Genomic DNA, 25,362 nt, shown 5'->3' on the forward strand with positions numbered 1-25,362 from the left:
GGAAAATTACAGAAATTTATTCAGATTTTTTTTTTCTTTTTCCCAAAAAGTTCTTTGCACAACATATGACGAGTGGGAGGAAGACTTTTAGGTGCATTTTTTATTAAAAAATAAAAAAATATTTGATTTTCTTTATAAATTTTTTTATTACCTTTGTACAATTTTTCTCTGGTCAGTTAGCTGGTGGGTTTTGTTCGTTATGTGGGGTGGGCTTGGTGAGCTGGATGACATGTCAGATGGCATGCCAGAATCTTTACTACTGCAAGAATATAAAAGAAATTTTTGGTTGTAATATACAGTTTGGCTAAGAACCAATAAGGGTTCAAGAATAGAAGGTTGGAACAAAAAAATGAATCTACAGATATGACTTTCTGTATCTTTATCAAAAATAAGTTATTATAAGGACTTACAGAATATTAACTTATATCATATAGTTAACATCTTGTTAACAACTGTTATATTCTAATTATAGTTCATATTTTACCTGTTTGTTCTAAGCATTCGGCAAAAGGCAGCTTTTGAAAGTGGTGAACCAAAAACGATGTCCACATATACACCAATGCACCCGTGAATGCACCCTATACATGGTGCAATGAAAATCACTCTTGTGGCTGCGGCGGCAGGTAAATCCAAAACAGTTTCAATATTTTTGGTAGGAAGAACGAAAACTTGTGGTGACGTTGGCCAGGGGGCAATTCGGATTTCATTGTGTTCGTTAATTTCTTGAACTGACGTATCTGCTTCGAAAACGTGATTGTTAATACACTTTATCGAAACATGATGTCTATTTTTTTTCCTGGCCATCTTGATCTGTATATTTCTGGGGTTCAACGACAACATAACCTTCAATTCACTGTTTAAGGCGTGCGTGCAATCAAATCGCTGTTTAAATTTGATTTGATCTTGTCGGGTTTATAGGTGTTTACGTTTACCGACGGGACTCGGAGTAACGCGGCGTGTTGTTGGTGCTAACGGAGTGATCTATTCTCCCGTTACGAGTTGAACACGCTGAAGGGACCAGTATTCTAACCCGGCGAAGATATTAGTCATAGATACAAAATACGCGCTGATACTACTCGACTATCTTTATTTACACAAAAACTATTGCTACATTTATTATCACAGTCTGTATGTACTATACCGAGGGTGATAATCGTGGTACGTTACCTCGAGAGAGTTAAGAATAAGAATATAAGAGTTCAACAGCTTAAGAGCTTTTTGGGTATAAGAGCTTAAAAGTATGAGAGACTAAGTGTGTAAGGGAGATTTTAAGGGTCTTTTTTGGGTTTTTATAGCTAACCAACCCTTTCGCTATTTCCGCCCCTGCTACTCGTCAACTGTCACTTGTCGGTGCAGGTTCTCGGTGTGAACTACTCTCGAGTGTATAATGCACCACACTTGTAACAAGTTCGTGCTTCTATCCTAAACAATAGTGAATCTGTCAGTTGATGGACTTGTCCCGTTGTCGAGGTATGGAATCACTAGGCGTTTTCCATTGGTGTCAGAAATAGGATTGCCACACAAAACTCGTAAAACAGGAACGTGATGTGTTTTATTACTAAAGTTGGAATAAACTTATTTCTTCTGTGTACAGAGTATGATTGTTACCAGTTGGAGTACATGTGGAGGGTGCGAGGCCCGGAAGAGAAAAGAGAGACCGTTAGTGATGTGATCAACGGTTTTATATGGTTTGGATCGAACTATCCAGAATGTATTTCCGGAAACCGTTACGGAAAATGTTTTCCCGTCGTTGTTTTAGTTCTCTACAGAACCGAGATACTGCCCTGGTTCGCAGTGCACTGTCACTGTCATTATTAGACGAGTGACAGTGCACGCGCTGCTGGCTCCGCCACAGACTGTTGCGCATACTTACAGTCAGATTCTTTATTATTCGTGGAAAACTTGCCGACTGTAAAATGGGCACACCATTACGCTTGCCGCCATATTTTCGCGCCCGGTCTTCAAATTGCAACCAATAGTCATACGACAATTTGACGTGTCTGTCGAAGGTATTAACTGTCAGCATCCTGATTGGTGACAATTCATCTATTGTTTTGTAAATTTTCTCAACGGTCAGTCACAAAACGGCGGCTATTTCATGCAACAGAAGTATTTTTGTTAATTATTTTACTGTTTAAGCGTTTAATTTTTAGTTTTAAACCTTTAAAATTTGTTAATTATCTGTGTATTTAGTTAATAGTTTGTTTAACGACAAAAATGTCTTTCAGCAAAGCCAAAATCATACGTTTCAATGATGTGACTGGTAAGAAATGTTTGCACGTTTTGTAAATTAATTTCAAGCCCAGTCTTTCTTTATTAATTAATAACTAATTGCGTACTGTTAACCCTAAAAGTCCAATATCATGTTTGCAGGCAAGGGTGCCTCTTCAAGTACTTCTAACTCTACAAAAGAGAAACCCTCCGAGAAGCCAAAAAAGGCTTCCAGCTGTACTGGAAACCTGAGTCCAGGTACCTCAGAACATGGATCTGTTAAGAGCACTCCAGGAAATTTTAAAACTGTACGTGCAATATAAATTTTATTCTCACACTTTCATCATAATAGCAAACAATTTTGCATACACAAAATTCAAACTGTACTCCCAATAAGCTTTTGGTTCATTTATACTTTACCTTGTAACTTTGACACATTAGAGTTTTGTATTGTATGAGTTTTGTAACGACTTATTCATTACTTTTTAACATCAACATGTATGACTAAAACTATGGATTAGGGCATTAATAATATGTACAGCAAAACTTGTTAGGCTGTTATTATTTCTAAAGCTTTTTGAGTTATTGTTACATTTTTCTTACTTATTAACTGGTTGTTTTAGTTTGCACTAAAAAATGGAATTTTAAAAACCTTTTTTGAGGTCTCCTGGAAAGTTTTGAATACTTGCATCAATATTTCTCTGTGTAATATAGATTGACAATGAAACTATAGCTCAAGCCCTGGATTTATGTAAGGAAAAGTAGTGCAAATATTTCCATCTTAAATCCCTTGTTATAAATTATCGAGTTTTCAACTAATTTTATGGTTATGTCTTGATACTTTTTAATTTCTCTGTGCTGAAGGATTTTGTCTTCCAGCCAACTTTACCAAAGAAATCAAAGACTGCAACTCCTGCTACAAAACCGAAACCAAAGGATTTATTTAAAACTGATCTCGAAGCTCTTAAAGAGAAAACTGAAGAATGCGAACAGAAAACCAGATATATCCACCAACTCACTGAAGAGCTGGAACAATGTAAAAAAGACTTGGAAAATGTCAAGTTGGAAAAAGAACAAATCCAAAGAGAAAATCAGAATGAACTGCAAGGCCTTGAATTTGAAATGCTGCAAACAATGACTAAGCTGCAGAAGCAAGAAGAAGACGCCACAGTAAAGATTAAAGAAATTGAAAATAAGTTGGATTGTGAAGTGCAGCAGATGAAAAAGGCAAATGAATACCACATGGGGCAATTAGTTTTGGATTATGAGATTAAAATCAAGGATCTTAAAGAGTCATCTGACAAGCAGAAGAAAAGCGAATTTGAAGAGTTGGAGAATAAGTGGAAGGAACGGTTGCAGAAGAAAGAAGAAGAACATGAAGCTATTTTAAAAGAATGCCAAGCCATTAGCGAATACAGCATTATATCATGCGAACTAGAGAAGAAGGAGATTCAAATGCGTCTGGATGAAACCAGGGCTACTTACCAAGAATTACAAATCAAGTATGAGACTTTAAACTCCAAGCAGGAAAACGATGATAAAAGTTTAGCAGACAAGGAAAAGGAGTTAAGTCGTAAGGTCAAGGAATTAAGTGAAGTTATAGGCAAGCAAGAGGAGGAAATTCAAAAACTTAAGGTGGAAATTAAAGCCTACCAGATAACAATCAATAACTCTCAAATTACAATTGATGTTTTAAAAAAAAGGTTGATAGATTCTGATCGGGATGTTGAGCAAATGAAGCAAGAGTTAGCCAGGTAAGGAAATTGAAATATTCTTACAGGTAAATAAGGGGATTTGAATATTTCCGTTTATATCTCTAAAAATGTTCTCTGTTTATAGATGTGAAGGAAAACTTATTGATTATGAAGGAAAATGTATACAATTGGATAATGAGTTATCTGAAGCAAAGAAACAGAATGAAGATCTTGAATTGCAGTATGAATCTTCGATAAAAATCAACGAAAACTCGATTAAATTAATGAAGGAGCAATTGATAAGTAAAGTGGACTGGTACGAAAACCAAGTGAAGACCTTCTCCAATAAGGTTTACAATTTTCTCAAAATTTTCCTGAATATTTTTTTAACGCATATTTTCTTAGGCTACAGAGGAGCAGGATGTAAAACAACAAATATTACAACAGTTAAATTGTAATATTGAAATCATAAAACAAATTAACTTGGAGGTTGATAAAACTGAAGAATATTATGCTTTGAAAATCAAGGATTTGATGGAAGTAATTGAATCCTATGAGAGAAAAGAACAAATTTGGTCTGATAAGATTGAAGCTTTAAACTTGGAAAACAATAATTTGACAGTTACTCTAAATGCAAAAGAGGGTCGAACCCCGCTTTTGGAAGAGAAGCTTCAGGAATTGGAAAATGATTATGGAGAGTTAAGCGAAAAATGCGTGTATTATAAAGCAAAAGCTGAGGAGTTTGAATCAATGGCCAAAGAGAGTTCTCAAACTAGGAAAATGTACATTGATATTAGTGGAAAATATGACTCCTTGTTACAAGATTTTGAACAATTGGAGATGGAAAACAGGGACCATAAAGCAGATTTGCTGGAAATGAATAAGAAGTTCCAACGGTTATTAAATGTTGAACAGGAATTTGAGAGGATAAAGAAGGAAAAAGAAATGCTGGAGAGTGAAAATGCGTTTTATAAAACTAAAGTAAGTTTCAAATATTTCATTTAAATGGTGTGTGTAATAGAAGTTAATTTTTTAGCTTGATGAACAGAAGCTGAAGAAATACAAAATTGCCTCCAAAGACAAAGAAAATATTGGAAGCCCCAACCGGTCCTTAATCGAAAGTCCAAACAGAGGATCGCCCTTTAGGGCTTCGCCTTTTAGAGAAAGGAATAATTAGACACGTTTTTAGATTCGTAGTTCGATTATTGTATGATTTTTATTGTTTTTTTATATAAAATTAGGACAGACAATTCGGCTGAATTGAATTAAATATTTGTATCAAATGTGCGGTGAGATGTGCGATAAATGGCCGGGCAAATATTGGTAAAAATACCTTATTTACAGGAGTTTTCTTTTAAATTCTCGCTTTCAATTGATAGTGGCGCTCCTGAATTTTATGCATTTTATTCTTTGAATGTTACATATTAAAGTATAAAACAAATATGTACATATTTAAATATCAAAGATACGCCAAAAAATTAAGGATTGTTAGTATTTTAATGAAGTACCAAAAGATCCAAAATGTTTAAAACTTGACAACAGATTTAAATCAAAAGTGAAAGTCGATGGAGAAGAATCAAATTATTCGAAATATGCCGGTCAGTAAAACTATTAAAATATTAGCAAAAAACATGACAGTACAGTTAATTTAATTTGACGCACAGTTTATTTGCCCAGTAATTTACCGGATACTTGTCTTGCCGATTAATAATCATACAAGTACGAATATTTTTTACTGTCGGGTTCCTTCGTGTCTAAAAGGCGTTACAAATATGCTATAAAAAATTATTCAATTTTGTACTAAAAAGTGTTAGAACACGACATCTAGGTCATCAAAAAATTATTATTAATAATTTTCTGTGTAGTTTAAAAAATTGAAAAAGCTATATGCACCAAAGTTTGTTATTCATTGTAAATGTTAGCACCAAAACTTAATGAGTTGGGGTATTAATTTTAATCTACTATCCATCCTCAAATGAATAGACTTAATTAAGTTGCCATAATTTAAATTCTAAGTCGCACCGATACCAAAATTATTTATTTTAATTACCCGTTCCCTTAAGTTAAGACTTATAACTAATTTTCTATTTATTTAACGCTAGTTATAAGGCATTATTTTTTTCGTAATATTAAAGTGTGACCTTTTATTTTGCGTTTAATATTATCGTTCTGTAATTTTATCGATTTAACCTCATGTTGTAACTTTTTTGTAGTTTGAATATACGATTTTTAACTATGTTGAGATTTTCTTTCTTGTCATTTGAATTTTTTATGGTTTTAAAAAGTATAAAGTTGTACAGGGTGATTTAAACATAAGCATCTACTTGCTATAAATTACAGAATAGATAGATTTTGGTCAATTTCAATTTGTGGTGTTTCATTTCTGAATTCCCTAGTCAAGGTACGAATTTATAGTATTTTTTATCCAAATGATAAAACAATAGTTCTCTAAGTGGAATTTTTAAAGAAACCTATTTTATAGGAAGAGGAGTCTTTCAGCATATTTTTTTCTGATTAGGTGCCAGTCTAGAAGATTCTCTGAAAAATTGGATAAGATATACAGGGTATCCATAAAATGACTGCATACTGCAAGGTATCGTAAAAAAAAATGGTGTAGTAAACCGCATGCCTGGCGAAAATTTTACAAGAGACAAAAAAGTTATAAAATAAAATCAACTTGTGGTAGAGAAAAAATTAGTCATTCGTACAGGGGGTAACAAAAATACAAACTTTTATTTACAAACTACGCGTCATTTATAATATTTCCAAGCATTAAAAAAAGATTTCGCTTGCGTTAGTTTGCCTAGAACGCCTTATGTTTGATTAAGCGTTGTATAGTCATTACAAGGACACTATATAATAAAAGATTTTAGGAAAGTTATATAAGATCAAAGTAAAATACAACTACATGGTCAATTTCAGTTACTTTCTTCTATAATATCAAAATTCCACCTTTCATCCAACTTGCTCCAATATTTGGTAAACTTTCTTTAATATTGTTATTTAGTAAAAATATTATGACATTTTTGAGTATCACAAATGTTATATAAAATTAAAAATTCACGATTTCTCTAACTGAAAATTAGACAGTTAATTCCAGGTTTTTCTAATGGATCATTGAGATGTAGTTCCTTAAAGATAAAAGCGTTGAGAAATTATCCGTTACAATATTTTAAATAATTATGTTATGTTTTATTACAGGACATGACTTGCAATTTTGAACGTTCATTTATGCGGTCTGGCATCTTTGTAATTATCATAACTTGAGTATTTTTCTCATTATCAATTGTTGACATAATTTTATCTATAAATTTACAGGTAAACAGATTCTGTTTACAAAATTTTCAAAATCATCTCTGCATTGCCATTAATTTAATAAAATCTCTTATACACATAATTGTCTATTCCCATTTTTTAAATTTATTTATTTTTACTATTAATAATTATTTATACCGCAAAATTAGTACTGGGGAGAAAACCACATTATAAGCATGTTGGCTCTAATGGTACCTATATTCATGTCCATTATCGAATTGATAGGGATTACCGGTCACCATCGTCAATTAATACACACGAATAGTTTCACCTGCAAATTATGGCCTTCAATTCTAGATCATGAATGATATAGAACTATCATCTTTACTACTTAGTACTACAAAATGTCACAAGAAGAATGAATCATAGTGAAGGACTGTAAACATCGTCTACAGAGAGCTTGCTTCTCTTTGATTGTTTAACTTTTTTAAATTCTTTTCTAAAGGCACTTCTTATATTATCTATTTTATTTTCTACACAATCAGTGGTAGCTTTTTGATCTATAACTTGTGAAGCTGCAATAATTCTTCATATGCTCTTGTCTTAAGAAGCTTATTAGAATACACCATATCTTTAGGTTTTCATAAGCATTGATGTTTCCTATAAATATTTATAGCCAGCGATGCTGAAATTCAACCGTGTTCCGATTGCACGATTAATTCAGTATTTCTTATACAATACACAATTTAGAAAATTTAACAAAAAAAAACCTTAACGCGGTTAAGGACTCAAAAAAGTACGCTGTTGTCTACTTGAAAATAGAGGACAGCATTTGAAAATCCCATTTAAAGTTTTTCAGAATTCCCATAAACGAAGCAAAATTGTATTATATTAAAGCACTCATTTATTAACACATGTAGACATTTCATATACAATATAAATATAATAATTAAACTTTCACGATAGCTTTTCCGATATTTCTTCCTTTCAACATATCAACAAAAGCATTGACTGTGTTCTCAAAACCTTCAGTCACAGTTTCCCTGTACTTAAGTTTCCCCTGTTGAATCCATTCCAAGTTCTGTGAAATTGACTCAGAAATTTTATCGTTCCATCTGGACACTATGAATCCTTCTACTTTGAGTTGCTTGACAATTATAGCGTGGTGGATGGTAGTTACTATTGAAAAATAAGCATGAATTATTATGGCAAGATCTGGTTTGAGAATCTTTGTTACCCTTTTGAGGTGTTCTGTCATTGTAGCCGGAAACGTATCCGCAAATTGAAACACGCCCAAATATCTTCATTTGATTGAAAATGACTGTGCTAACCTCTCCACCAACCTATCAAGGAATCAGAGGGATTGAATTTAGTAGTGCCTTCAATAATCATTAAGAATCACACTTACGTTATCAAAATAGCAGTCAATCCCCTGTGGAGCTAATTTCTTCAATTCTTCTTCTACATTTTGAGTTTTGTAGTTTATGAAGTGGTCAAAGCCCAGTTTCTGAGTTAACCATTTCCCTTTTTCGTCTGATCCTGCTATACCTATTACGTTGCATCCTAAAACATATAAACTATAAGTTTTTTTTAATGTCGTTTTCTCATTTTAAAGACCTTTGATTTTCGCTATTTGTCCAACAATACTGCCTACAGCTCCTCCTGCCCCTGTTACAACAACGGTTTCACCTGCTTTTGGTTGGCATATCTCCAAGAAACCAAAGTAAGCTGTATTTCTGCGAAATGCGAAAAAAATATAATGAAAATGAAATGTTCTTGATTGTCTTAAAACTAAAGATTTATAATAATTGGAGCTCTGTAGATCTTTGAAAAATATCCAAAATGTTTAACTAGCCAATTTTCAATATGATTCTGGATAATTCACTTCAAAAGTTACAAATTTTGAACTATCAGAACTTAAAATACGACCACTTTTCTTATTTGTAGATACAATAACATCGTTTTATCTATTATTTTATTTACCATAATTTAGTCTATATTACAAGGTGCCCAAGATAAAGAGGGCCACTGTAGGGATATTCGAAACGATAAAAGATACAGATTTGGTTAAACAGGAGAAAAGTTGCGTAATCAAGGGCCTAATAAAATGGCGTTTAGAAATCCCCGAAATATTTTTTGGTTTTTGAGATATTTGGGAAAAATTGATTCTCCGATTTTACATATTATTTTTTTTCTGGCGGTAATATTAAACCTAGACCAAAACTGATGGCACTTCTTTACAGCAACTTTTAATGCGCTTTAACGTGGCATTGTCATTTTTTTTAATTCGACGTTTCATCATTGCGGAACCATCATCAACTTCATTTTTTTAAATGCGGTCCGAATGTTCTGATATCAGATTCTACAAGCCTCAATAATAAAAAAAAAAATTAAAAAACTGTACAGATGTGCAATAATTTTTTTTTGTTTAGAGTCAAAAAAAAAGACTTAAACGCAATTAAACTGCAAAGTATCACACATCGTTGAATTAGAATAAAAAGGGCTTTTAGAATCTGATATCAAAACATTCGGACTGCATTTAAAAAAATGAAGTTGATGATGGTTCTGCAATGACGAAACGTCGTATTAAAAAACTGATAATACCACGTTAAAGTGCATTAAAAGTTGCTGTAGAGAAGTTCCATCAGTTTTGGTCTAGGTTTAATATTACCGCCAGAAAAAAATAATATGTAAAATCGAAAAATCCAATTTTTCTCAAATATCTCAAAAACCAAAAAATATTTCGGCGATTTCTAAGCGCCATTTTTTTAGGTCCTTGATTACGCAACTTTTCTCCCATTTAAGCAAATCTGTATCTCTTACCGTTTCGAAGATCCCCACAGTGGCCCTTCTTATCTTGGGCACCCTGTATATGATCTAATTTACCAACAATATATCAATAGTTAGTTATGTTACCCAGGCATTCCCAAAACTCCGATCCCTAAAGACTTTGGTAAATTTCCAATATCGGGCAAAAGGGACAATTCCAATCCAAACTCATCTGTTAATTTACTAGTGGCAACGGTATGGGTTGTCCAACCAAAACTACCAACCACGTATTTTCCCACTGGAAAGTTGGGATTTTTGCTTTCAATAATTCTAGAAGATGAATTGGAGATTTATATTTTTAAAATAAACGCTAGGTAAAACTGAAATCACCAACCTGCTTACTTGAGTGCCCACCATGGTAGAGTTAATAGGAATTTGTGGCATGTAGCCCCTCATATATGGGTCTACACTGAGAAACTCTGCTTGAACCAGGAATTCTATAATTGACAAAAAGCGTAAGTACACTAAAACTTCTTGTCTCAATTTTGTATAAGACTGGGAGGGCAAAACGTTAAGAGGAACCGAAGAAGAAATAAACCTCAGTTATTTAAGAAATTACCATTATCCTTGAGTGCAGGCAGCTCTTCCTCCACTAACTTAAAATCGGATGGTTTGGGTAAATCTTCAGATGTTTTCACCAAAATGAACTTCTTTGCCTTTACCATTTTGAAGACTTACTAGTTTTGACTTGGAGTAACGTTTATTTAGCGATGTACCACCAATCACACTTGCTAGTCACTGAGAAACTACTACTCTCTCGTATAGTAACTCTGCTTAAAACAATTTTGTCAACGAATTTATACTAACAGATTAGAGAGTTAAAAATAGAAGCATATACAGGGTGGTCCCTAAGTACGTTTCGATATTTAAGGAGATGATTATCTGGATCAAGATAAGAATGAAAGTTCATATAAACATAGGTCCCAAAGTGCTCTGGTTTTAAAATACAGGATGTTAAAGATACAGAAAAAAAATTGTGTTTTAATGATATTTTGAAAATTCAGCGAGTCACTTCCATGGTATCTTGTACGTCTGATAAATGAGTGAAGTGTTATATTTTGCAATTGTTCAAATGTTTTTAAGTCGACCACAGCCGTACATACAGGCAATCACGTGCAGTATTTTTAGGAAATCGATGGTACGCCACTCTTTATTCCTCCATTTTTGTTTTTTTCTGATATCAGCAACTTATTTTATACTTGTACTTTTCAAACAGGGCAATTTGGCTTTTTTGGCCAAAAATTTTTTTGATGTATGGTCCATTACATTTTTCAGACCAAAAAAATCGAAATTGTCCAGTTGATTGCGGGGTATCAGTGTTTATAGATTTCTTTATATTGAAAAAACTTAGTTAATATAGTATATAAACGGCGTCACCCGTACTTTTCTTTACAAAATGGTGAAGGCACAATTTTGCAGGCTATGAATTGGTGTATTAGAACTGTTTATTGAATAAAACACATGTGATTATATTATTAGGAAAAATAATTACAGATGTAAATTTTCAGTTAAGGAAAGATTTCCTTAATCGCGACTTGTATGGTTTCCAGAACACTGTTAATTCCTAAAAATGAAACTCTGTTATTAAATTACATTAAAACTTTATTAATTTACGTAGCAATACATTTAGGACAATCTATACATTTATAAAAGCTACTCCAATAATTAAATTAAACTTATTTTATTTCTAATAAAAAAGAAACCAGTCTTCAGGGAAAAATTACATATTATTATACAGAGAATGTATAGAATCAATGCTGTTATTTACGGTGGACAATACAGTATGATACATAAATACATTTAATGAGTCTATACCGATTCCTCTGTATAGCAAGAAATTATAACTGACAGCATTATGGCAATAAAACTGGGAATGCGAATTTTTTAGTCAGAATAGTAAAATTTTGATTAAAAAACGCTTTGGTAAAGAATCAGACTCATAAGTTTCGAATCATTTGAAAGAACAATTTTTCGAGAAAATGATTTATCAATAGTTTCAGACATTATGCAAATATACGACATAATGAGTTAGTCATTAATTGGTGAATTTTGTACCTTAATTTTGTTGCTCAAAGTTGAGCAACCTAGAGCAAATTTGGCACATTCCCTTTGGGCAAGAATAAATGACAAGAGAGCTTTGAAAATATGAAGTCTTCACATTAATTTAGCAGTCTTCAAATTTGTCTTTTTTTTTATAAAAGAGAGCTGCATTTAATAGGTAAAAAATTAAAAACTATCTAAGAACTAACGTAAACCTATCAATCACAATATGATAGCTACATAAAGTAGATTATTTAAGGTGTTAACTAGGGATAATTTAATTTATTTGTAGGCAAATAAAAATAGTTAAAGCAACTGTACTTAAATTAATCTAAAATATGATCCAAAAATATTGTTCACTTACATTTTTAGGCATACCTTTGTTAGGCTCGTTTTGGGCTCGAGTTTTGTCCATTTTTATGTACACTTATACAACTAAGTGACGATTTTAAATAGAATATCCGTACACATACGTTTCAACAAACTTATACGATGAATATCTTATGTCACAGGAGGAGCCTTATCTTTCTCCTCTTATAGTTTAAACTACGTTTAAGTATTTTGAGTAGAAATAAGCTTCTAGAACAATGAGTATTTTAAAGGTAATGAGAGTTGCTATGCGATATATTAATGGTTATTAGAGTACGTATTTTGGTTATCAAATTGCATATAAAAATTTCTAATTGTATAAATGAGTGGTTTAGGGCTAATGCTATAGTAAAGAGGTTTTGAGCACTGAAACACTTTAATGTTAATTCAAAAAGAGCAAAATGAGGCTCATTGGGGAATATCTTATCAAGAAGTTCTCGAGCGGGGCAAAAAATTTTAAAGTTTAATTAAAATATTAAGTCTCATCCAATCAACTTACCTTCACCAATCTATCTGGAATAGTCCCTGCTCTCTCCGAACCAAACATTTACAAAATTATCTAATCCAAGGCGGCAAATCGTGGTACCACATTTTTCAGTGCCCAAAAACCGCATTCCGAATAAGTAGCATTGGGCAGCACATCTTGATCCACAATCAACACATTTTTTCCTGTAAATTTCTGGTCGATTTTACCGTGCCAAACAAAGGAGTAAAACAGCCCCTGCATCGACGAAAAATATCGCTTTTGTTCCGGAGTCTTTGGTTCGTATCGCCCTAAAATGGCCTCAATGTCCGAGTCAACATCGGCGATTTTATTCTCCCACCGGGTTCGGTTGTCCACATAGAAAGTAACGTTGCTCATTTCGGTCCAGATTGTATATAACGGGCAAGTGATTCGGATATCGGTGACTAAAGTACTTAGACCGTGGTAAGTTGCTGGGTATCGCTTGAGGACCTCGTCAGTTAAATTTTGAGAACCCAAAAAGGATTCTTTTATGTGGTGCCGCACTAAGCCTGAAGTCCAGTTGGTATGTTTAAAACGGAGGATTTCAGAGCTTCCCGCTTGAGCTGTGGAACCGATTACCAGATCTACAGACAAACGCCCTCTTGACCACACATCGCTCGGATTTTCTTTCAAGATTTTGCCATCAATTACCTAGAAAGACATATTTTGACAACACACACACACAAGCTTTAATAATAATAAATTAGGGACTTACAATTACATAAATTTAAGAATAATGGGAATGGAAAGAAGTTTTTTCCAAGCCTTAATATTTTTCTACATGCTGTAAAAAAAACTACATCTTTTCACTTACCAACCACTGATGACGTTTGGATGGATCTTCGTCTTTTCCCGGTAAATCGGGCTGCGGCTTTCTCCATGTGTGCTGGACCGATTTGATCAACTTCTTAGCGTCAGTACGCCTCAAACACTCAGCATCTTCACAGTCAACATGTTGCAAGAAGCTTCGTGCTTCTGCCTCTGATTCATTTCGAGGTTTTGAAGGGTAAACGGCGCCTCCGGACGATGCCCAAGCTCTATGAATAAAAAAAGGGTTCATGTACCTAATCTATGTTAATGAATTTTTTATTTAGTTAAATAATGTATTAGATCTTTTTATACAGGATGTTCCATAAATAAGTACCATAATTTGAACAAATAACAGAACGCATCAAAAGCAACAACTTTTGTCAAATATTTTTTTTAACTTACATTTACTTCTGGTATTTTTTACGTATTAAAAGCGCTCTATGGAATCGTCTGTGAATTAAAAAAAAATCGAAGTACATACTATTTTATGGATATTTCATTATCGTAGTTTTTTACTAATCGTGATTCAAGCTAGATGCATGACGAGACTTGTATTGTTTGTGATTGATCGTGCCGTGTCTGTTATGGCGATAGCGCTTGAAACTATTAAAAAATTTGTTGTTAAATGCCGCGATTTGCAAATAATGAGTACACTGATATGGTGTTAGCTTATAGGGAAGTCTGTGGAAACTCTTATCAGGCTCGTAGGATTTATATACATTTTTTTTAAATAAGTCAAAAATTCTAATAGTAAAGTGCGATCCTAATAACCAATACTCTTCTCCTGCTTAGATGTACGCGTTTATTGATTATTTGGGAAAAAAAGATTAGTACATCAAGAACCAGGCAAAAAAATTAGTAGGTACCTTGCGAAGGATCCGAAATAGGATAAACAATTTTAAACGTCATAGGCGGATAGCGGAATTATGATAAATTTGTTAATAAATTGAACTGAAAAACTATACCTTTTACACAAAAAATGTACTTTGAAAAAGATGATGTTTTTCACGAGTTCTATTATTGATTCAAATTATGGCATTTATTTTTGGAATACATTGCATAACAAGTGGCATATGAACTTTTTTATATGACATGCATCTTTAATTCCATAAAAAACCTAATTGCATACAAATTCACAAAAATGCTAGTTTACCAAATAGGTTACTGGCAATTTTTCTTAAACTCGAAATGAAATCGATACCGTCCTATAAATTCTTACCTTGTGAAATATTTCTTCGCATTTGGAATAGTGGCCAAAGCTGTAACTAAAGTGGCTCCAGCCTTGTGTCCAAACAAAGTAACTGACTTTTTATCTCCACCGAAATGCTCGATATTTAATTGAATCCACCACAATGCTTCCAAAATATCAGACAAGCCATAATTGCCTGAAGTGTGCGGATAGTCCGACTTGCTTAGCACGTCTGGAAATGGTGGAAAACAAAGTGGTGACAAAAATAGTAGCAGTTTAAGCCTTTAATTTATTGGGATAAACACTCTATTTTAATGTTCTCAAGAATTGGAAGTAAACAGTAAGTTTACAACCTCCACTAAAACCGAAAAAAATAGATATGTCAACTAATTAAAATAATCAACTCCTGAGTGAATAATGAATAGATTGGAGGCAGCTGGTTCTTAAAACCCATAAATAAGTTAATGTAGTTTGTGATACTTAAAATAGCAAAAAATATTCGAAACTTTAATTTAAGCTCCATTATAAGTATAATCTTTAGATATAAGATGGATTAAGTGCTCACCCAAAGATAAAAAGCCTAGAGCTCCAAGCCTGAAATTGGGACGAACAAACACTACATCCTTGGACCTGGCATACCTGGCGGAAGGCCTCATTTTCCCGGGAGATCCGCCAATAAAACTATCTGCTCCTATTAAAACCACCACTGGCAAGGGATTATCATATCTCACATACGGTGTAACAATGTCCAAGGTTAAACAATCTTCAACTCCTATAACGTGGGAAACAATCGCGTTAAAAGTACTATATCTACACTCAACAAATGACCTGTAATTGAGCCGTTACCGAGCACTTGAAGACAGGTAGGAGTGGCGTTGTGAGCCTTCAAAGTAGCGTTCCAGCAGTACTCAATTTGGTTTAAAGGTTGGGCATATTTAAAGCGCAAATTGCCAATAGGTGGTATGGCATATGGAATTCCCCGGAAAGCAAATGAGCTGTCTTCCATTTTGCCCTCAACTATCCCACAACTTGTAACAGTTTCGATGTAGTTGCCATCCTTAAGAGGGGGACTTCGCGGGATTTCTCGCCCACCCCCCGTGGTGCAAATAATAATGATTATAATTAGGAGCAAAAATATCAAACAACCCACTGAAAAATTGAAAAATGTTATGGAAAACATAAGAGATATAGCGATATTGTCACCCGCACCAATAGCTATTTTATATTTCTTCATCATTTGAGTTAAATATTCCAAAATGTCTGCTTGCTCCTGCTTGTCAGTTTCAGTTTTGTCATCCAAAGGTATAGTTTTTAATTCATTATTGCTCTTGTCGTCCAATGTTTCCATGGACGCTAATCCGGCTTGACTCTGATTACTGGCATCAGGATTCCGTTTTATCCTTTGAAAAACCGACACTATCGGCAGCCTAATCGATTCAAGTAGTTTCAGTTTGTCTTTAGTTTCACCTTCTTTTCCACCTGATTACAAAATTGAGGTCAGCTAAAGCCGAACATAGGAGATCTTTTCACAGGAGACATAAAAGTTGAACTGAATTCATATCCCCAAATCACAAGTTTTATACTCAGTTTACGATGTGCACTAGTTAATAAAAACGAGGACTAAATTCAGTTCGACTTTAAACTCCTTTATAATAACCTTCTTCCACGTCTCCAGCTTTATTCTTTTTAAAAGGATTAGGCAGCGTGGGCAATTTAATCCTAGTAGGAACTGGGGTTTCTTCCTTCTTCTCCTGCTCGATGAGTTCTGTGCCTTCAGCTTGGTCCTCATCCTAAAACAGTTTCCCATTAGTTTTTTTTCATTTTAACATTTAGACGAAATACTAAGAAATAGCATAAACAAATAATTGTTTATTAATTTAACATTTTATGAGTCAAAATATCGTGTTTCATGTTGATTTTACGTCCGAAAATAGCATTTATTACTGATTAACTTGAAAGACATTGTTACCTTAAAAATCAGAGTATTTTTAGCTGAATAATCTAAACATGCATTTAGAGGGAAAAATGAGAAAACCTTAATCTTCCTTAAAATCAGGAACAGTCAAGATTAATTAATTCTTGTTGAAAACAACGGAGCAGTTATAAATAAAATAGTAATAAACTGCGTCAAAATATAAACGTATTATTACACGTATAGGGTGTACCAAAATTACTGAAATGTACTGGATAAAAATATAATGAAATCATAATCAACAAGAAGTATGAAAAAAGACCAACTCATTAACAATAATTTTGAATTTTAATTCATATTAAAATTGTAAACATACCTTGCACTGTTCTTTGGATTTGCTTCTAGTAAAAAATCCAGGCATCTGAATTCCTCCAATGGGAATCTTTTTGGGCTTGACTTCCATGCCTTCTTTCACTTCCTTTGGCTTTTTTTCCTCAGCAAGTTCTAATAATAAGTAAAAACCTATATTGAAAAATTCCAATGACATCTAATTTTTTAAACCCGTTGTTTTTACCAATATAAACAATCTTTTTCTGTATTAAGCTCATTAGTTACACTTAACGTTCAGGTAAGTGGGATACATAACACAATGATTATTGCTATCAAAATATTTTGCACAATCAAAATGAGCAGGTAAAATAACAAACAATTTATTAATAGTAACAAGAAACAATTGTGGTAATCACATACACATTAATGAACCTATTTTTTATATAAAAAACAAATTTGAAAGACATACTAATAGAAAACAAAGATATTCAATTGAATATGTACTTATAAATTAATTCTTTATAATCCTTTTTACTGCTAGGATTTTTGTTATTTACCAATACTACTTAATAGTGAAGGGTGAAATACTTAATAGCTTCTAATTTAAATGAATTTTTCGAAAACTACCTTTTAAATAATACTGGTATTGTCAGAATTGAGTATATATGCCTAGAAAACTGTTGTTATACTCTCCCACGTATAATGTGCTGTTTCCTTCATACTCACATGCCTTATTAGTTGAACATATAATATGTAAGAAGGCAATTCTCTTTAGGTGTATGAATTTCATCTCCACATATGACTGGCCAATTCAAATCTAACTAGTTAAATATAAACTACCTTTGATATCTTACATTTTTATTGAAGCTTTGCACTTCTTTTTGACAATTTTATTAATTGCAAGCAGATCAATAGGAATTTAATTTAAAATGTAGAATTTTTGTTAATGTTAGATTATTCAATTTGGTCACTGTTAAGTTTGAATATTTGTAATCCAGCAATATGGCCATTCTATCCACTTTTGTTATGCCAGTCATATGCAATAGTATTCTCATATTACATGTGAAAAAAAAACTAAAAAAAACTACATCTAATACAGGAAAATGTAAAATGAGCAGGAACTTTTGATTGGTATAATTTGAAATGTCATTATTAATTTAATTCATGAATTGAATTTCGTATGGTGTAGACACAGTCCTCCATTGTAATTGTTATAAAAATGTGAAAAATGCTTGAATCAAAAATAAATAAACAAATAAAAAATGGAAAATGTTAAAAAATACAGGACTACTTTACAGGGTGTCTTATGGGACTGCTTCCACTATTGCCACCTTGGAAATATTAATAGTTACAAAGTCCATTACCTAAATGGAACAAAAACATGTAGTTTGTAAAAAAGACATTTACCAATGGAGTTCTTTTGTTCATTTTCAACATTCAGGATTTTTTCTCTTTCTTCCTCCTGAATACTCTTCTTATCTTCAGTGGCTGTAGGGGACACATTCTCTTCAGTTGACTGCTCTGTCTGGCTCATCTGGAGTTAAATAATACCCTATAATTACTTTGCTAGGTATTGAGTGATCTGGATGTAAATAAGAAATTTTGAAACAATTATTGTTAAATCTCTGAAAAAGTCCCACTTTTTCTTAACAAAAGAACTTTCATTTTTTTGTGTTTGAATAATTTGAAATCACTAGATTTGAATATTTCCAAGATAAGGCATCATATGCCAGTTTACAATAGCTTCTTTGTGGGATTTAATAGACCGCCTACAGGAGGCTTTTTAATTGAATACAAAGGACAAAGCACCTACATTTTCAAAGAAGTTTTATAATTTTCAATAAGGACATAATAGTCCTTAATTATGTGAATAAAACTCACCGTTAAATATAGATTTTAATCCTAGATGATGCCGGTGGTTAGTTCAGGCCCTTTTATGGAATATCGATTACCCCTTTAGCTTAGGCCGTTGAGCTCAAGGCATGCGCTGGCTATTCCCTGTGTTTAGCAGCAAAGTTATAAGAGGAAATCGTTGAAAGGATCGATGTTTTACCAAAATTTGGAATCTTCTGAATTTTCCGCTTTAAATGTTCAGTTAATTGCGGAGGAAATGCATTGAATTAACGAACTCTTTTTGGAAAAACTCGAGCACAGCACAACTGGGTTTCCGGGAATAAGTCAAACAAACAACAAAATGAAAAACACAAACAAATGGAGCATCGGGACTATTCGGAAATCGAAATCGGGACTTCGGGATTTATCGGGATGCAACTAAAGCTGTCAGATATCAAAGTCAGAATTTTGAACCACCGAATTTTAAGCACGTTGAATAGTTGGAGCGATTCTTTATGTTACACGCAGCTCCAGTATTCGAAAAGAAAGAGACTTTCAGTATCCTGGATAAAAAATGTAGATAGATAGATCATTTTATTGATATTAATATGCAGTCAAGGATTTGTGCAAGTTATAAATATAAACATGCTATAATATAAAGAATACGGGTTGTCCACAGACTATTAGGCTTACTCTCAGTACTGCACCTGTTTAGTTTAGAACCTTGACGCAACATTTTAGCAAAGCAGTGGCACCAACATCTCTGATCAACATTAGTTATTCACAGTTTTGTTTTGTTTACATTTTAATTTGTTATTTCAATTTCTATTGAAAAAGTAATTTGTTCTGAAATGTGTGTGATTTATTATTAAAATGTGAGTATGTCTATTCTTTTGTTAACTGGGAATATGAGTTTGTGATTTATCTTTAGTAAATTGCTCTAAAATGTCACATACGCCTCAGGGGAAATTTGCTTAAGACATACATTGATTTTTATTACTTTCCGTATTTTTATTAAATCTCATTATTAAATTGCATTTTCTATTTTGAGTTTTAAAGCTAAGAATCAGGTTTGTTTTTAACGAATATGATACAGTTTCTCATATTTGTATTAATAATGATTTATTAGTTTTGGTTTTTGCTTTTAATTATGGCATTGGTTGTCAAAATCCAAGGCGTCTCGCGTCATTTCGTCAATGTCGATTCAAAACAGTAAACAAACCTCAGCAACGTTCGTAAATTTAAATTTATTAAACATTAACTATTTGAATTATTTCAACTGTGTTTCTATCAGTTTTTGGGCCTACTTAACATTTCAGTTCACATTTATTATATATTATTACATATTACCCATAATTAAATCTCCAGCACTCAATGAAAAAGTTCGAGAAAAAGTATGTCAACAGAGTTTACTTCAAAAACCAAAGGTTCTTTGGTAGACAAAATCCTGGAACAAGGTCAAAAGCTTAGAAATGCTATGGTACAGTCAATATTGCAAAACGACCCTTTCCACTCTGATATTCTATGCAGCAACAACAATTATGACACCGCAGTTACTAGTCGAGTATCTTTAACAGGCAGTGGTACTGGGGATAAAAAATTATTGGAAGCCTTTTTGAATGGTGATTATTTAACAAAAGATGAAGAGAAAATTGCTTTGAGTACTGTGAGGTCTATGGCTGGCTTGGAAGTATTTAAGAGTACAGAGGAAAAGTTGTTTACTAAGTGCCTTTGTTCCACATGTAGCATTTATCACACCAATAATTTGAAATGTGATTTGAGGAGAAATGAAGCTGCTTTCAAACCTACAGAATCTATCAATAGCATTGATGCACTTAATGTTTTAAAACAAGTTGATTCATTAAAAATCATATTGCAAAGCATACATTTAAATAGTTTAGGCGAAAAGAAGATTGTTCAGGACTTTAACAAACCAAGCTCTCATTTAAATGAAATCTTTTTTGTTAAATATTGCATACCAGAAGTGTTTATCAATGATACAGTTAAGAGTAAATCTAAAGTCGACAGTGGCTTGGAACGTAATCAGATTCAAGTGTGTTCAAGAAGAACTAGTAACGGTTTGTAGCTCTGCAGTTAAATTTTGTCCTCAGGTACATGTTAATTTTTATTTACAGTTATTTATTTAAAACAAACCTTTGTCCACTCAGTCTGCAATTTACATAAATGTAATCTTGAGGATTATGATCTCACTTTTACAATAAGATACAAAAGCTCATTCCAGAACAAATCAGAGCAGCTGGGAATTGCAAAATTTAATTTTGGCGTTTTTAACAACACTAAGAATGCTTCTAGTGGGAAAACTCTGTCAATATACTTAAATGAAGCTTCATCAATTTCTGTTGGATCAATTAAAGTAACTCTCCAATTAGGAGCAGGGAAATTGTACTTTGGGCAAGAGTTTATAGGTGTTTATGTCTATTTAGATGTGGCAGTTTCGGTGCATTTTAGTGCATTTTTAGGTGCAGCATTGCAGAGAGAAAATTCAGCAGTTACAGTAAGCAGTTCTGGTGAAGGAATTGAAGGGGATTTGTCATGTAACAACCAAATATATAATGCTAAATCTCTTAAAGATGTTATAGATAAAAGAGAAGCCACTCAAAAAGTATCTAAAAAGCAAATTTCTTCTGATAACCAACAAGAACAAACTAATAATATTAAATTTCAACAAAAAAAGAGGCAACAATTTGCAGTAGTAACTCAAACCTCCAAAATTGTTAATGACCTTGCTGTAGTTGAGGTGGTAGACCCAGAAACTGAGGTTGCTTTTGTTTGATAAAGCAATGGAAACATTCATAAAATGATTGTTGTAGGCTGAGCTACTCTTTGGATTTTTGTATATCTCTGAAGCCCAGTTTTTGAATAACACTTTGAACACTTTTATAAAGTGTCAGCCATACTGCGAGAATGCTACATCTATCAGTAGAGTAGTCTATAGGAGTTCCAGGGCTTTGTATAATTTTCTACAAGTGTGTTTGCTTATGAATTAAAGATAAATCATTTCAATATATTTTTGCATTGCTTTGTTCATCAAAATGTTTGTAGATTCAAAACAAAAACAGCATAAGTAGAAATTTAACATGAATAATGAAATACAAATGAAGAATGTTTTCTTTCAGTGTATTGTTATCAAATTTCTGCTTCATGTTTTAGATTATACCGCTGCTCTATGAGGAGGACTTGCTGCTAAAATTGAGGGAAAATTTTATGATTGTTGAATTTTGGGAAAAATTAAAGTCAACTGAGGAAATATTAGGCTTAACGCGATTGCCATTGCATCAGTTTTATTTAGGTTATAGAAATGGGGTCATTTTGAAGCATCTGAAAAGAAACATTGTAGGGGGTGTTTATTTTTTTATTTTCCTTCATTGTTGCAAAATGGTGAAATCAAAACTGTTTTTAGTTGCCAATAATTGGAACTGATTGGTGGGAACCTATTTACTCAATTGATAGTAATGAACTCATAGGCCAAGTACAAGTGCTTACCGCTTTAGGAACTGAGAATCAAATAAGAAATTTGCAACAAGAGAGAGGCTTTAAAGATGACTCAGTTAAGGCGAAGTTAAACGTAACACCAGAGACCAAAAATCTTGATACCAGCAGAGTGCCATTCCGTTATTTTACTGACAAAGATAAAGTTAACAGAAAGTCGAACAAGCTGATATCGGTCCGAAAGATTTCTCACGTCAATTATCCCCCAATAAATATTTCAAATTCATCTGAAAAGCGAAAAGTAGTGAAACTGGACGTGGGTGTTCAGTCAGATATGGATTTGAAAATAAGTAATAACGCTGGTGATTCTAATCCTCCTCAAATGCTGGACACTATAACGTCTTTTTTAAAATTGCTGGAAAAGAGTCAGAGACCACCTTGTGTGGAGAACAGTACTAATACTGAGCTTGAACTTTCATCAGGAACAAGGTAAGTCGAATTAATAAATTTGGCTGGTATTAATGCGATAATAAGATGGGTCACAGGGTGTACCAATTAAAGTGAATTATAAGTGAGGTTGAGTTTTAGGAATAAAGGCAGTGGTAAAATATACTAGGTCAGTAATACAAAAGCTTTGTTCCAACACGATAGAAAACCAAATCATCCTCGTTAGAAATGTGTGCAAGAAATCCCAACCGGTATGTTTCGCATATCTAACGGTCTTGAATCAGTTTGCTTTTCTGTTGGACCTAAAGCGCTTTAAAATTAGAAAAACATTTTTTGCCTTTCCCTCAATGGTTTTCAATTATAAATCTGTAGGGATATATTTCTCTCGTTAGCATTGGAGTACCCAACAATGAACAACCTCAATTACGAAAAACTTCAGATTTGCTAGATTCGCTACAAAAGGCATTGAGTCTGGACACCATTCCTGCACCAATAACACCGCAGATGCCCCCGCATTTTAAAGCTGAAATACTCATACACTCGGCAAATAATTTACCTAGTAGACGCAAAATTAAGAGCAAATCAAAGAGAACAAAAGTTAAACCTCCAAAGCATGAGGAGAATATTTTACCTAGTACTTATGTCACTTTTGAAACAATGCCTGGATGTCCTTTAAAAGTGACTAATGTATTTCCCAAGTGTACATCACCGAAGTGGAATTTTAGATGTCAGGTGTTTTTGCCTGTGGATTTAATTCGAAATGTAAGTTATATAAATTATAAGTATAAAACAATACATTAAATACATGAATTATTAATTTTTAGGGCGAGAAACGACTGATATTTAAAGTGTGGCAGAAGTGCACAAATGCGGTTTTGCAACCGAACATGCAGACTGATTTAGTTTTAGGTTTTGCTGCTTTAGATTTAAGCGCATTAACGTCTGTGGGATTGCCGAATATCCAAGGCTGGTTTAACATAATCGATTTTTCCGGCAAATGCAACGGGCAAATCAATGTGAGAAACCATTGATTCAAATACATTTCATTTATAAAACAAGATTTTTTAGATTCACATTAATCCTCTAGAGAAATTGGCCCAAACTGCATCTCAAATTAACAACGATATTAAGACCTCGCCTATTTTGGTCTCGCCTATTCTTGGACAAGTCGACGAAGGTGATTGTAATGAGCTCTTAGGCAGGGCCCTAAAGAGAAAATTCAGTGAGCTTGACGAAATTACTCAGAGGCTCAGATTGAGGTTAGCTATTTGAATTTTATTGGAATATTTGTATGTAGCAAAAATTTAGGTTGTCGGAAGTAGTCAGTGAAGATTCTGAAGATTCAAGTGATGATATCACTGAAGAATTCGAGCATGACATCAATAATCTATGCATCGAGGAGGACTTTGATTTAATAGATTTTGAGGAGGAGGCCCGCAAGTTTAATGTGAACTACAGCCATCACAAGGCTGAGAAAAGGAGCCAGGCGCGTAATGCTAGTTTGTTCTGTGGCGAACCTCAACCTGGGAGTAGTAAGGATTGCTACGAAAAGAATAAATGTAGAAATACCAGCAATGTTAGTGAAGAATCAGGTGTTAAAAACAGTCAGTCTGGAGAGCATGGTTCTGGTTTGCTGATGGAAAATAAGAAGACTGAAAGCAAAAGTGAATCTATTACTTCAAGATCTGTGTATTCTTCAAGGAGTTTGGCTGACGGTAACCTTTTCCTTACTTGAAGTATAATTGGCTATATTTTCATCTTACTACTCCAGGTAAACATCGCATTGACAGCCTATTAGAGAAACTTACCCTGCTCACCTCTGAAGCTACTCAGCCCTTTTCGACGCGCTATATTTCCGGCTGTTCTACTGCAACAAATGAGGTTGATGATATTAAAGACATCTTCAAAGATTTGGAGCAGCATTCTAGACCCAACATTACAGCCGCTAATAGCTTTGATCCGGTGCTGTTCCAACAACTTTACGGAGGTTCCGCCTGTGATTCTTCTCCTCAAAATAAGGATAAAACTGTCTCCAATAATGGGCCTAGTAAGAGTGACAGTTCTGAGGGATGTAATCATAGTTTCAGTGTAGGGAGTAGTGATGTTAACAATAGCAAGAGCAATGGCTCCAGTAAGGTTTATGTAAATAATGATAGTGACGAAACTAGTATGTTGAGTAGTTTTTCGGATTGTCGTCCTAATCCGATTGGCCAAGGTACTTGTGAGGATGAAAAATGATTGCATGTTGCAGTGAAAGATGGCTTGAAGTAGCAGTTTTTATAGTTATTTTGTACCAATGTTTGACATTTGTTTAGTGTGCGCCTTGATATTTATAATAATTATTGTTATCGCTTAGAAACACAACAGACAAGATGGGAATCTTGATTTAAATAATTTAACGAAGTATGTTGTATACAAGGAAGGTTAATAAGGTATTATGTTTCTATAAACAATACTACTGTGTGAATGGTTATAATTAGTTAAAATA

At 33.3% G+C, this 25,362-nt stretch overlaps 5 protein-coding genes across 6 annotated transcripts in view; 3 read left to right on the forward strand and 2 right to left on the reverse strand.

The window, feature by feature from the left end:
• Positions 1–2,050: 2,050 nt before the first annotated feature.
• LOC136409598 (interaptin-like) lies at positions 2,051–6,161 on the forward strand. The gene is made up of 6 exons (XM_066391209.1): positions 2,051–2,263; positions 2,374–2,519; positions 3,091–3,965; positions 4,051–4,255; positions 4,311–4,886; positions 4,942–6,161. The coding sequence occupies exons 1-6, from the start codon at positions 2,218–2,220 to the stop codon at positions 5,080–5,082; spliced, it is 1,989 nt and encodes a 662-aa protein (XP_066247306.1). The 5' UTR covers positions 2,051–2,217; the 3' UTR covers positions 5,083–6,161.
• A 384-nt stretch (positions 6,162–6,545) lies between these two features.
• LOC136409420 (lysoplasmalogenase TMEM86A) overlaps positions 6,546–25,362 on the forward strand; it is a 53,628-nt gene continuing 34,811 nt past the window's right edge. The window contains exon 1 of the mRNA XM_066390905.1: positions 6,546–6,550. The gene's annotated coding sequence lies outside the window, so the exon portion shown is untranslated. The remainder of the gene's footprint in view (positions 6,551–25,362) is intronic.
• On the reverse strand, positions 8,065–10,745 carry LOC136409387 (prostaglandin reductase 1-like). Its single transcript, XM_066390846.1, has 7 exons — positions 10,549–10,745; positions 10,324–10,426; positions 10,077–10,259; positions 8,778–8,896; positions 8,569–8,723; positions 8,398–8,503; positions 8,065–8,339 (listed from the first exon to the last, which is right to left on the reverse strand). The coding sequence occupies exons 1-7, from the start codon at positions 10,652–10,654 to the stop codon at positions 8,110–8,112; spliced, it is 1,002 nt and encodes a 333-aa protein (XP_066246943.1). The 5' UTR covers positions 10,655–10,745; the 3' UTR covers positions 8,065–8,109.
• Nrt (Neurotactin) lies at positions 11,571–19,217 on the reverse strand. Its single transcript, XM_066390781.1, has 11 exons — positions 19,198–19,217; positions 19,026–19,142; positions 18,552–18,678; positions 17,191–17,318; positions 16,560–16,692; positions 16,112–16,381; positions 15,731–16,051; positions 15,468–15,674; positions 14,933–15,134; positions 13,718–13,940; positions 11,571–13,554 (listed from the first exon to the last, which is right to left on the reverse strand). Exons 3-11 carry the CDS (start codon positions 18,676–18,678, stop codon positions 12,958–12,960), a joined length of 2,208 nt encoding a protein of 735 aa, XP_066246878.1. The 5' UTR covers positions 19,026–19,142; positions 19,198–19,217; the 3' UTR covers positions 11,571–12,957.
• On the forward strand, positions 20,154–25,240 carry LOC136409393 (uncharacterized). Of its 2 annotated transcripts, XM_066390854.1 has the most exons (11): positions 20,155–21,055; positions 21,113–21,403; positions 21,458–21,756; positions 21,809–21,964; positions 22,149–22,331; positions 22,399–22,916; positions 23,267–23,636; positions 23,699–23,890; positions 23,943–24,133; positions 24,183–24,589; positions 24,646–25,240. In XM_066390854.1, exons 1-11 carry the CDS (start codon positions 20,374–20,376, stop codon positions 25,110–25,112), a joined length of 3,756 nt encoding a protein of 1,251 aa, XP_066246951.1. In that variant the 5' UTR covers positions 20,155–20,373; the 3' UTR covers positions 25,113–25,240. The 2 variants fall into 2 exon arrangements, with proteins under 2 accessions (XP_066246950.1, XP_066246951.1); XM_066390853.1 differs by having other exon boundaries at positions 20,154–21,055; positions 21,113–21,756.

Source organism: Euwallacea similis, chromosome 6 (assembly GCF_039881205.1).
Source record: "Euwallacea similis isolate ESF13 chromosome 6, ESF131.1, whole genome shotgun sequence".
Lineage (NCBI taxonomy): Eukaryota > Metazoa > Arthropoda > Insecta > Coleoptera > Curculionidae > Euwallacea > Euwallacea similis.

Bases quoted from the DNA above. Each gene is read 5' to 3' on its own strand.
- LOC136409598 (XM_066391209.1), top strand. From the start codon at position 2,218: ATGTCTTTCAGCAAAGCCAAAATCATACGTTTCAATGATGTGACTG. The intron at 3,966-4,050 runs GTAAGGAAATTG...CTCTGTTTATAG, and splicing joins ATGAAGCAAGAGTTAGCCAG to ATGTGAAGGAAAACTTATTG. The intron at 4,887-4,941 runs GTAAGTTTCAAA...TTAATTTTTTAG, and splicing joins ATGCGTTTTATAAAACTAAA to CTTGATGAACAGAAGCTGAA.
- LOC136409387 (XM_066390846.1), bottom strand. From the start codon at position 10,654: ATGGTAAAGGCAAAGAAGTTCATTTTGGTGAAAACATCTGAAGATTTA. The intron at 10,260-10,323 runs GTTGGTGATTTC...TTCATCTTCTAG, and splicing joins GTGGGCACTCAAGTAAGCAG to AATTATTGAAAGCAAAAATC. The intron at 8,340-8,397 runs GTAACAAAGATT...ATTTTTCAATAG, and splicing joins TGACAGAACACCTCAAAAGG to TAACTACCATCCACCACGCT.
- Nrt (XM_066390781.1), bottom strand. From the start codon at position 18,678: ATGAGCCAGACAGAGCAGTCAACTGAAGAGAATGTGTCCCCTACAGCC. The intron at 16,382-16,559 runs GTTATTATAAAG...TTTTGTAATCAG, and splicing joins AGCTGGAGACGTGGAAGAAG to GTGGAAAAGAAGGTGAAACT. The intron at 16,052-16,111 runs GTGCGGGTGACA...TCAATTTTTCAG, and splicing joins GAAATATAAAATAGCTATTG to TGGGTTGTTTGATATTTTTG.
- LOC136409393 (XM_066390853.1), top strand. From the start codon at position 20,374: ATGTCAACAGAGTTTACTTCAAAAACCAAAGGTTCTTTGGTAGACAAA. The intron at 21,056-21,112 runs GTTTGTAGCTCT...TTTTATTTACAG, and splicing joins TTCAAGAAGAACTAGTAACG to TTATTTATTTAAAACAAACC. The intron at 22,917-23,266 runs GTAAGTCGAATT...TTCTCTCGTTAG, and splicing joins GAACTTTCATCAGGAACAAG to CATTGGAGTACCCAACAATG.